Genomic DNA, 12,890 nt, shown 5'->3' with positions numbered 1-12,890 from the left:
GCTTGCCATTCATTTGTAAAGCACTGCTACAGGCAAGTGTCTAATGTGCAGGGCGTGTCATTATTTTGTGTCACACATGGTACCGTTTCTTACCACAGGTTGTATCTGCAAGTGCATTTATTGTCCTTTGTTGCTACAGCCATAGCAAAAAGTCCTGACTAATAAGCTGTTCTGTCTAACCCAATACCAGCAGCAACAATGTACTTTGTGTTGCAACTGTCAGCAGTTTTGTACTAGTTCACTTGAGCAGAACGTATGCTACTGTCATAAAATGCTATTTTGATGTGACTGAATAAAATTGTGGTGGTTTTATTTTTTGAATTAAAAATATTTGTTGTACATCTAATAAGAAAACGTGATTTGCTTTGAAGGGATAAAAGCACCCTTTGCCATATTAGAAAACTAGTGCAGATCAAGATTTATTTACTTTCTTCCATTCTCCTGCTTCATAGGGACTTGTATGAGGAACATTGGAAGGAACAAGTTCCTATTGGCTGCCTAAACAGCCCGTTTATCCTGGAATCCAGTAGACATTCTCTTTATATTTTTAGGATGTGTTTTTTAATATCCATTTTTAAAGACACTGTGTCAGCAGTTTTATTGTTGATGTAAGTTTAGGCAGCAGACTGGCTTTAGAAACAAAACACATACATTTACCAAATTCCACCAAACAACTTGATTTTTAGTGGGAAAATGATGTAAATGATTAACATAATTACCAAGAGATTATTGCAACTGTGAAACAAGGTATTTGCAGCAAATGTTGAGGTATCTTCTTGATTCAGTCATGTGGGCAGAATACCATGAAAATTAACTAGGAATGCAGCTTGAATGTTTGAGAAGAAACAATGGCTGCTTAAGATGCTGAATTCTCCCAGTGGCCTTTGTTAACAGGGGTGATCCGTGCCCTGGAAAAAGAAGTTTGAGTTGTGAGAAGACAAAGCCATTGAAGTGTTTATGTTCCACCCTTCATCTCTGAGCCTCCAAACAGATGTAGAATATTTGGCTAGTTGGAGTGAGCAACCCTAGAACAGTGATGGGGGGGTCTGTGTTCTCCCTCCTGCCCCAGATATTGGTGGACTACAACTCCCATCACTTTTCACCATTGAGTATGCTTCCAAGGGCTGACAGAAGCTTCAGTCCAACAAATCCAAGAAGACTACAAGTTGCCCTCCCTCAGCTATCCAACAAGTTTTATAATGGAACAGAGGTGTGCATCTACTTTGTCCATAGTTGATGTGATTGTCATGAATAGGAACTGCACTGGAGATAAAGCAAGAGCTTTATCTTTATTTCTGTGTGAGAAATGAATGATACTGAGAACCATCCTCTTATAGGTCACCATCATCAGTACTACTGCTGTTACTACAGTAGGCCCTCTACATTCGCTGGGGTTAGGAGTGCAGGACCCCCATGAAAGTGAAAAAATTGCAAATTATATTTTTTATCTGAGAGAACAGCTCTCTAGTGATCTCTAGATTCTCCAGTGCATCTCTATGGCCATCATCCAGCAGAAGCTGACCACAGAATTGCACTGGAGGACATACAGATGCCTAGAGAAGTGCTTTCTCTATGAATCGCTATCTCCTACAATGAGACTGTGTGGTCAACATCTAGTACAGTTGTACAAACAGACCTAGAGATTCCCAAAGAGTACATACCATATATACTTGACTATAAGTCAACTTCATGTATAAGTTGAGGGCAGGTTTTAGGGCCAAAATTATGGATTTTGATATGACCCATGGATAAGTCAAGGGTAAAACTTCAGGGCATGTAACAAAGGATGATGCAAAGGAAAATGATGCCGAAGAACTTAAAAATTCTGGCAGTCAAAGCTGTTTGTGCTCATCCTAAAGGCTGGATGGATGAGAGACTAGAAGGGATCCATGCTTCTTTTTGGTGCTCCCAGGATGGACTAAGCTCTTGCCTTTTACAACTATTCAGAGAAAGGGGATTGCTCCTTTTACACACATATATACTAAAATTTCTAGACTTATACATGAGTATATACAGTACTAATAAAATTCACAAATAATCAAATCCACAAGAGTAAAAGTTGCAGATGTGGAGGGACAACTGTATTTGTATTTTATTATGAAATATTATGCCTTAGTACTTGAGGTTAATATCGATTGTAGTATTATGGACATCTCAGTGTTCTCCAAACTGCAAAAGAGATCTTGTAGCTCCTTTGAGACCAACTGAAAGAAAGACGCTGGTAGCATGAGCTTTTGTAGAATTGAAGCTACTTCCTCAGAAGCATGTTTGAAGACACTTCTGTTCTTCAGACTAACTATAAAGACAGAATTTTTATCCTGATATGAAATAAAAAGGGGCCAAACTGACTGCTCTATTCCTTCCTATTGCAATTTAGGAAACAGTAGTGCTGCTGTCATGCAGCAGTAAGCATCTACATTCCTGAAAGGTAATCTGGATCTTCCAATTCTGGAATTCATTTTAAGAATTCAAATTAAATTGGAATTCAGGACAATTAAGACATCAACTTGAGCAGTAAACAGCAAAAGAATGAATAAGCAAAACCCTCTTTATGCTTATGTGAAACTTCTTCATTCAAAGCACCTTTTCCAGAAATCATGATAGCTCATCACTATTTTACTTTACTTCACTGCAGTAGATTGGTTTTGTAAACTGTCCTAGATAATGTTTGCTAATGGGCGGTCATACAATTATGATTAAGGTTTAAAACATTGCAGAAATAATTCAGTTTGAGAATGCTTTAACTGTCCTGGCTTAGTGCTAGGGATTCCTGGGAACTGCAGTTTACTGTGGCTCCAGAGCTCTCTAACAGAAAAGACTAAATATCACAAAACTACAGTTCCCAGAATTCCCTAGCATTGAACCATGGCAGTTAAAGTGCTGAATTATTTTCCCAGTGTGTTTTGGACCTAAGATAGCCTAATGAAAATTTGCAATTGTATTTTAAAGGTAAATTGAAATCCAAACTTAGCATCCAGAACAAGGGATGTAAATAAAGCCAAGTGGGCAAATTAAAAATCTAGTGATGTGTTCAAATAGAATTTCAATTTCTTAAAGAATTTGGAGGATTTTACGTTAGCTACCTCCCTTGTACATATGCAAGTGTAAACTTACTGCAAGTATTTGTCTCTCTCCAGATTACTAAGGTAACGCCGTGCTTCATTCATATAAAGTGAACGATATCTGATCTTCTTTGGATACTTTTCATGCTTAGTGGCATCATATCGACCAACTCCAACTGGGTTCTGTATGGTGTAAAAGTAGACAAGTAACAGCTTTTGATAGCTACTGTAAGTAGTACCAGTAAGCAGATCAGCAAAGCCTTCAAGTACCCACTTCTTACATAAACACTGCAGAATGTAAAATGGAATCCATAGGGGAGAGATCCATGAGACTTATGCATTCTCTTTGATTACAGACATTTCTAATGTTATTGTGGAAATGCATAAAGGAATATTTACACAGCCACCTGCTGCTATTCCCCATCTGTAGCCATTCAAGTTTTGCAGTGTGAAATTCTTCATGAATGTTCATCTGTGTGCACCATTTTGAAAGATATGACCATTCTGGTTCTGCTGTCTGTAAAGCAGGCATCTACCTTTACTATTCGTCCATCTATAGAAACTTGATAGTGTTTTGTGCTATCATTGTAAGTGAAATCCTCAATTTGGAGTCTGGTAGCACATAATTGAAAGTTAAAAGAATGTTTGATCACTGATGCAGTAAATCTGTGCTTCTCAAGCAATCTAGTGTGGCAAACCCACATTTTTGTATCTCTCACCTGCCAGCTTCTGGTACTGTATTTGGGCACATTGGCTATACCTGTTTCTCTCCTGAATACTTCCATGGATTTAGAACTGATGGCTTGTAAGCTGATACCAGACCATTTTCAGTTAAGTAGACACCAGGCTTAAACTTTCAAAGTTTCATTAAAGCAGGAGGTACCATATTAAAATTTGGCCCAAATGGCTGTGGCAAAGCCAGACTGGTAGTGGGTAAATTTGAGATTCGACCATATTATGCCAATTTTAAAATCTCTTCATTGGCTGCCAATTAGGTTCTGGACACAGTACAAGGTGTTGGTTATTACCTTTAAAGCCCTACATGATGAGTTCAGCTTACTTGCGGGAGCGCCTTCTTCCCTATAATCCACCCCACACACTCAGATCCTCTGGGAAGAACTTACTGCAGCCAGGGAAGACCAAGTTGGCTGCAGTTTCCCAGAGGCCTTTTTTTCTGCCATTCCTAAAGTGTGGAATGACCTGCCGGAGGTGATCCGTCATATTAAAAAGGCAGTCAAGACGAATCTCTTCTGGCAGGCTTTCCCAGACTGACCTCCCATTCCCTGTTCCCCCGTCACCCTGTTATCTTGTCATTAATTGCTCTTCATCACAAGTGGTCTCTCTCCAACCCGCCTCTTTTAACTCTTTTAACTATTTAATTTGTATTTGTATTGTTATTGTTTTTTGTGTTGGGGGGAATAGGGATTGTGTTTGTAAATGTTATGTAGATTATGTTTTTATTATCTAATTTTACTATGTATTTTATTATATTAACTGTGCTTTGTAACCTGCCTCGATCAGTTGAGAGAGGCGGGATATTATTATTGTTGTTGTAGTTGTTGTCGTCGTCACTGAGTGCTAGAACACAGATTTAGCATACAGACGTTTCAATGTTCAATCCCTGGTTTGTACAAGCAGGGCTAGAAAAAACCCTATTTGAAGTCTTGAAGGGCCTCTGTCAATCACAAATGCTAGATCGTCAGGCAGATTTCTATGTTCCTCTGTCCCAATATTAAGCTTCCTGTAATCATCTGATTGCTCACTATGTGAAGCAGGATGGGCTCTGAGCTGACCTGGCTCTGATGTTGTTACAATAACATTGCTTGAAATTATTACAATATCAATGTTCCCTTCACGGAGAACCACTGATGCTCTTAAGTAATGGGATACAGGAATTGAAAGTATTATTGGGAAATGATCCCAAAGTAGGTATGCTAACTGGAGAATGCAGTACAGGAAGACAGGTGGTGGGAGGGAAGTGAACACAATTTACTCTTCTTTCACCAGCTGAGGATGTGTCTGGGTGGGATAACTGTGGGAGACCACTTTCTGAGTTTCCAGACCTCCCCCATCAAGTGATCTGCCCTTTCAGGCAATAAGAATCAAGAAATTTATAGCAACTGACATACACAAACAGGACCATTCCCAGAACTAATTAATTTGTTGTGTCATTTATTTATTTTTTAATTTATATTGTGCCCCTTCTGGAGGGAACCATCTCACATTTCACCCAGCCAACACCTTCTTCCTTCCTGTATGGGAGATGAATTAAATCAAATTAGACAATTAGCCCAATTAGGCAGAGCTTGGAAACGATTGCACTACAATGCCCACTGGCTATGCTGGTTGAGGGACTGATGAAATTAATTTTTCCAAACTGTCCAGCCAAGAGAGTAAAGTGTGCACTGACTGGCAGAGGCCTGCTTTGGTTTCAGCCAACGGTCAACTTTCACTGGAAACACTGGGACATTTTGCATATGGAGGGCAAGTTCTCTCCAGCTGAGTAAACATGGGCACTGTTGCTACAGATGCTGCTGCAAAGGGAGGGTAACTCAAACAGAACAGAGAGAGCTTTCTCTAACTATCTAGCCTGCCACGCTTGGAATTGTATAGACAAGAGCAGCAACATTCTTTGGCCTTATTAAGAGACCCTCAACCCCTAGTCATACAAAAATATTTTCACTTATTTTTGGTAACTCATTTGAACCCAGGGCCACTAAATCCAAGGTCTCTGTTCTTGGAGTAGGTCTATTTATATCTACTGCCAGTGTCCTACGCACTGTTCTGCATGAAAAGCAATTCATTCTTCCAGTTGTAATGTAGTCTCAAACCAGCTGCCTACAGATGAATTCAGCTTGACCCCCATTACTTGCAACACTTAATCACCACTAGTGAAGTTCCCCATCAGTTATTTAAAAAACCTTCATTCTTGACCTCTTTTAAGTCCCCTGCTCTCTAGCATCAAGGAGAAGAAAAGTACCTGGGAGTCTTTACCTGTTCCCTAAGTGGAAGTGAACTCTTTCAAAGGAAGCTTTCCCTAACTGTTTGAGTCTTTCCAGCTTTGTTCCAGTTCACCGCAGGAACCCAAAAAAGATGAATGCAGATGATACAAGAAAGGCCACAAGGAGAAGGAGGAACAGTGCCAGAGCCATCCTTTTTGGCACATCATTATTAAAAGAGATTTCAGGAATGGAAGACTACTTTAAAGGGTCCCTTCCATCCAACATAAAGTAAGGTGCACTTCGACCTTCTTCTTACACACTTTACAGTGTGAGCTTATACACATGCATTTGGAAATAAGTCCTACCATCAAGCAAATGCCTATACAATTGTGATCTCAATTTGGGGACTGTGTGGGAAAGTGTGAAACAAATCGATTACAGAAATTAGTCAAGCTTTGACTAGAAGAGATCAGAAACAGTGTAACCTATGCATGGATGCTATATTTCCGTGTATCCCTTTGTGTATTGCCTGTATGCTTTGTGTAATAATCTGGAGAAACTATTGCTTTACCTTGTTATTGTTATTATTGTTGATGGTAAATTTATGATGTATTTTGGTTACATTAGTCAGGTAATAGCATTCTAAGGCATTTTGGTTAAAATTAAATTGTAAACATGAAGCAGATTATCTATGGGGAAAATCTAGTGAGGACTAAAAGTGAAATGAACAAGATTGGAAGAAGTAAAATGACTATTTTTGGCCAAACAAATAAGCATCAGTGCAAATCTCTCACACATGCATACTCTGCAAAACTCACAGCAGAAACCATGTTTGTTTTTAAATATCCATATAGCATCAGTTATCCAGGAGCCACAGAAGTTTAGATGTTTGCAACATCATGATCCCAGTCACACAGAGCTTTTCTAGAGCAGCATCAGGGATGACCATTGCTGTATGGAACAGTGATGCTATTGTTTTAGAGAAAGAAGTATAGGGGAAAGTCTAGGACTCCATAGGATGTTGACATGGGTGCATCTGCATTGCAGAAATAATCCACCACTTTAACTGCCATAATTCAGTACTATGGCATTCTGGGAACTGTAGTTTGTTGTAGCACCAGAACTCTCTGACAGAGAAGGGCAAATGTCTCACAAAACTACAGTTCCCAGAATTCCATAGCATTGAGCCATGGCAGTTAAAGTAGTGTCAATCTGGATTGTTTCTGCTGTGTGGATGCAGTGGAATCATAGTGCTATAATTGTGTAGTGTGAAAGGACTCTTTGGAGTTTATTACATGGGAGGCAAAGCACCCAATCCCATGGATAAATGGGCACTTTGCCATTAACCTGACATTAACCCATGCAAAAAGCAGCAAAATTGTGCCACTTTTTTAACCATGTAAAGATTTTGCCACTTTTTGCATGGTTTAATGATGGGCTAATGTCAAAGTCACACAATGTCATCTGAAAACAATCCCACTCTTGTGGGATATTCAGTGATTTTAACACCATTTATCCATGGGATTTGGACACTTCCCTCCTGTGTGATAAACTCCTTATAGACTGGCCTTTGTCCTATATGAGACTGGCTTTGAAAATTTTTCAGAAGCTACCCTTGATTTTAGAAGTCAGCAGCTGACTGCAGGGAACATATGATGACTGCTAAAAACTGGCTACTGCCTTGTTTCCAGGCTCGATTTTAGAGGCTTTCTTCATTTTGTGGCCACTGGCAAGCTCTGGAATTCCCTATTGTGGAAGGATAAGCTGTTTTTTTCTTTGTTGTCCTCCTTCCTCCAGGCGCGCAAGGAGTCAAAGGTCTTTTAATTCAAACAAGGAAGGGCACCTTAGGGAAATGATTGTGTTTGATCAAAAAAGAAATTTTAACTCGATGGGTCTGAAGAGTATTTTATTTTATTTTATTCGGTGTACTTTTTAAAAGTGATCTTAATTTATTATTCTTTTATACTTTTTATGCTTTTACTGTAGTAGCACTATTTGTAAGTTTTTCAAATCCCATCCGTGGGAGAAAAATGATATATAAATAGCGTTAACTCATGGATTAATTAGTCCTGCAAGTTCTAAATGACTAGCTGTGGGGTTCTATAGGGCTGCCTTCTTCTTCCTGAATAGGCTTGCCAACTGAGATCATCTCTAGAGACCCTTTTTCAGCACCACTTCATTTCAAGCTTAGGCTAATATCTGCTAAAGAGAAGATGCTAGCCATTCACATCCTGGAACTTCCTCCTCAGATATGTGAGGCTAGCTCAGCATTTCTTGACTTGGGCCCTTTCACACCACACAGTTATAGCACTGCGATTCCACTTTTAACTTCTATGGCAACATCTTATGAGATCCTGGGATCTGCAGTTAAGTTTAATAGCCCTTTCATTTGAAATGTTGTTCTGTTTTAATTTTGTTGGCATGAGTTGACAAGAGGCCTGTTAACAATAAGGCAATATAGAAATGGGAATGGAAAGTGGTCCCCATTTCATAACAAAGGACTTGCATAAAAAGTATGGAAAGTTGGTGCAAGTGCCATGCATTCTCCAGAGCATTTTTTAATGATCCTCACACCCTTTTTTGCAAAAGAAACTGGGGTACATGTACATGGTTCTTCTGTCCCCTGCTTTTCTCACAACAAGGCTACTGGACTGGTTAGCCTAAGACACACTCACCAGGCTAAGGTGAGCTAACAGTTGCTTCTGAAATGGCGTTGAACCCAGGTTTGTCCTTCTCTGAGGCAAAGTCTGACCACTATCATAGTCTAGTGTTTTTTTTTAACGTATACCTAAAAATGATCCCAAAAATGGTTTTAAGGGAGAATCCAAGAGAAGGAACACTGTATGTGTCTTGCTCTTTTCCCACCATATTGCTTCTCACTTACAGCACTTCCAAAGAAGAGACGCAATGCCTTCTTGTCAAATCTTTTAGCACCAACCCAGAATGGTGGTTGGTTTTCAAATTCTTTTCTCTTGATAGGCATTATGTTATAGGAACCTGGGCCAGCTCTGAACTGTAAGAGATACATAAGCAATTATTTTTGAATCAAGTCATCATTATCACCACCATCATCACCATCACCATCATCTGCATTAAAACAAAATATCCAGTTCATCCTCACCAGAGCACAGAACTGGAGAAGATATGCCCAATTCTATGAGCAAGATACAAGATTTTGCTGTATATTCTACTGGTTCCCCATCATAGTGAACTTGTGTGACAGTGTCATTCACCATGAAAGCAAAAAAGCTAACCAACAATAGGGTAGCAGTTTCTACACATTCATAAACTCCTCTCTCTGATGGGAGTGGGAGGGTATAAGAATGAGCAGCATGCTCCAAGCTGAGATTTACAAAGTGATTCCAAGTATCAGACAACTGCAACACAGTTAGGTAGAATTTTACTTTCTGGCAGGGAATGCAAGTTGAAATAGTAATGTCAATGCTGTCATTCTGCCTTGCCCACAGGTTTTCACAGGAAGGACGGGGGCCTAAAGAACATAATTTTCAGATTTTCCACTGCTGTCTGAACTTTTTTCCCCCTTTCTAGAAAAAAAAATCTTAAGGAGCAGATAGACTAAATAGCTCTGCGAAGTCTTTTTGTTAGGACCACTAGGAGCCTTTCTTCTGGAAGCACCCCTTGGTGAACAAATATAAATATTAAAAAAAATCTCACAGTGTGGATCAGAAATGGCATAAACTCTCTTGTCTCCACCTAGTTATGAAGCTGCTATCACATCTGCCTGGTTTGTTCAGATGCAGTTCTGCATTTACCTTAGCCCAGTGGCCAAGAGAAAACCTTTGGGTGGTCTGAAATCCATGCTGGAGTGTACTAGCAGCATTTTTAAAGGCTTCAAAGACAACAGAAAGGGGCATTAAAGGGGTCCTTTTCTTTTCTTTTTTATCTGGTACCACTTCCCAACCACCTCGCTGGTTAAAGAGGACATCAGTGTTGGACTAGCCATAAAGGAGCCCTGTAAGTCACCTACTTGTTCATGTGGACCTAGGCCCACCGTAGCCCAGAAGATCCGTTCCGTTGGGTACTTAGGATACTGAGCAAGCGTGCTGAAAACTCCATGTTTCCTTTTTTCTTTAGTCTCCAATTCTTCCAGAAAGCTCTTGACCTTGCTCTTACTCAGCTCAGTGGGTTTTTTCTAGCAGCATTAAACAAGGGAAGAAACTCAACTGGAGAGAAGAAAATGCTTTCAAAGCAGAAAGTTGCCTAGCAAATCTGTCTGGTGGCACTAGCCTACAAATCACATTTGGATGGCTTCAGGGAACTAAAGCAAAGAGAGGCAACAACAGCAGAGGATAGATGTGGGGGGGGGGGGGCGCGCGCAAGAAGCAGGCTTAAGAAGGGCCTCCTCCTGAGTCTGTTCAGGATAGGCCTGTCCTTAAATAGCTTGCAGCCCTCAGATGGGATGGAGGACCCCGTTTCATTGCCAGTCCAGTCTAGGGATGTAATTTTTCTCGAATTATCTTCTCAAAGGAAGTAAAGAGTAAATTTAGGAATGTTCTTCCTGTTAACAGTTCTTTGAAAACCACACAGTTTTCAAATCATCTTCATAATTCAGGCCTGTGCAAAATTTGTACATGGTTCTTTTCTGCAGAAAACAGCTTTTTCTGCACACACACAAAGATGTAAAAAATAATGATAATGAAGATGCCTCTTCTGGATGTTGGTACTTTTGAGATTAACCCCTTTTAAGGAAAAGATAATTTGGATCAAACCCACTGCAAGTCATTAAGCATTAATAGTAGTCATTGGACTTTGAACCCAGTGTTTTCAGTGGCTGTTCCACTTAGGCTGGGATCATATACACACATACCTGAAAGTAAGTCCCATTTAATTCATTAGGATTACTTCTGAACAGGCATGTATAGTATTGCACAATTAATCTGTTACTGGTACAATTAACTAGGAATTGCTTCCATTCAGTAAATGAAAAAGATGCACCAAGCCAAAGTCCACAATATCCAAATTATGTTATTATTAGACCTGGAGCAATGGCTTGTTCCCCTTTGCCATATAATATTTCCACAGACTTACACTGCTGCCCACGGTCTAAGTGCTAGATAGAAGAATTAAGAGCAGTATTACAGTGTGTACATTTCAACTCTTACACAACCTACTGCATAGATAATTCAAAACTACTACATTTTACGCCCGAATATTGTTTCTAGGCTGACTTATTCAAATAACAGACTCAAAAAGTGCTATACTGTTAAAATTTAACATATCTAAAATAACATGTTTTTTTCTCTTTTAAGTTTAAACTGTCTATCTTTTTCTTCTTCTTTTTTAAACCCTCAGTGGAAATCTCCTTTAATTCCATAATTCCTGAAATTGGTACCTTTAAAAAAAAATCAGGACTGGCAGGAGGACTCACTGGGAAATCTAGTCTTTTCAGTCAAACAAGACAGGCAATTTTATGTGGTAAGGTCTCTATCACTAGGCAAGACAACTCAGTTAAATTATTGTTTTATGTACAGCGCTGTGCAAATCTACAGCGCTATATAAATAAATAAATAATAACAAAAGAAATTTCAAAATATCTGCTCAAGCAAAAAAAAACAACCCTTAGGCCAGGTTACTTGATGAAATTTGGAAATGAACTGTCAGAGAACTCTGTTAATTTATTGCCTTGAAGAAGGTGACATATAATACCATCAGCGGGCAAAAATGCAATTCTGAACAGGCATGTATAAAGCTGATAAAATCCTTTTATTTTTTCTCTTTGAGATGCAATCTCTCTTTTTCTCTGAAAGCAAAGCAGGTACTTCAGGTGGCAGATGCTGTGATGGAGGATCTCATAACAATTGGCAAACCACAGGCAGCCAGAACTGTGTGTGCCATGCAATATCCAGTTCAATTCCTATGCTAAACTGCTACCCATTTAGTGCAGAGCAGGATACTGGCCTGTCATAATTGCTGAAGGAATTGTCAACTACTACTCCTATCAGACTCTAGAAAGTCTAGGTAGATGTGGGGAGAGGAAAGGTTCCATCTTGTTCATTGCCTGATGCAGCAAAATGTCTTGGGTGGGCCCTGTGGAAAAACTCATGCAAGCAAAGAAGATGAGCACACATACATCAGTTGCGTAATGTCCACACTTTATAGGCTTTGACCTGTCTCCTGTGAAGGTTTCATAGGGGCCTTTCTTGCTGACCACCCGTTTCAGCATTTCATCTATTCCGTTTTTGAGATTGTAGGTGCCAGGTCCCAAGCCGCTCCCCTAAACATCAATCCAAAATTTAGAAAACAGACATTTTTTTAACAGTTAGAACTGTTCTTTTCTCCAGGCTAAACATCCCCAGCTCCCTAAGTCGTTCCTCATAGGACATGGTTTCCAGACCTTTCACCATTGGACACGCTCCAGTTTCTCAATGTCCTTTTTGAATTGTGGCGCCCAGAACTAGACACAGTATTCCAGGTGGGGCCTGACCAAACCAGAATATAGTGGCACTGTTACTTCTCTTGATCTAGACACTATATTTTTATTGATGCAGCCTAAAATTGCATTGGCCTTTTTAGCTGCTGCATCACACTGTTGACTCATGTTCAATTTGTGGTCTTCTTGGACTCCTAGATCCCTTTCACACGTAGTTCCATTCAGCCAGGTGTCCCCCATCCTATATCTGTGCATTTCGTTTTTCTGCCCTAAGTGCAGTACCTTACATTTCTCCTTGTTGAATTTCATTTTGTTAGCTTTGGCCCAGCTTTCTAGTCTATTCAGGTCATTTTGAATTTTGATCCTGTCCTCTGGGGTATTAGCTATTCCTCCTAATTTGGTGTCATCTGCAAATTTGATGAGTATGCCCCCAATTCTGTCTCCTTGATTGCCCATTCAGTACCAAACACCATTACAGTCTACCAAATACACTGA

The 12,890-nt window shown here is 39.7% G+C and overlaps 1 protein-coding gene across 1 annotated transcript in view; it reads right to left on the bottom strand.

Moving 5' to 3' along the window:
* Positions 1-273: 273 nt before the first annotated feature.
* Positions 274-12,890, bottom strand: part of LEXM (lymphocyte expansion molecule) — a 25,871-nt gene continuing 13,254 nt past the window's right edge. Inside the window, exons 5-9 of the mRNA XM_042464314.1 lie at positions 12,096-12,239; positions 9,993-10,157; positions 8,889-9,017; positions 3,115-3,245; positions 274-908 (exon numbers count right to left, since the gene is read on the bottom strand). Coding sequence (XP_042320248.1) covers positions 857-908; positions 3,115-3,245; positions 8,889-9,017; positions 9,993-10,157; positions 12,096-12,239 — 621 coding nt within the window. The 3' untranslated portion in view covers positions 274-856. The remainder of the gene's footprint in view (positions 909-3,114; positions 3,246-8,888; positions 9,018-9,992; positions 10,158-12,095; positions 12,240-12,890) is intronic.

This window comes from Sceloporus undulatus, chromosome 4 (genome assembly GCF_019175285.1).
Source record: "Sceloporus undulatus isolate JIND9_A2432 ecotype Alabama chromosome 4, SceUnd_v1.1, whole genome shotgun sequence".
Taxonomy (NCBI): Eukaryota; Metazoa; Chordata; class Lepidosauria; order Squamata; family Phrynosomatidae; genus Sceloporus; species Sceloporus undulatus.
This window is presented reverse-complemented; position numbering and strand designations above follow the sequence as displayed.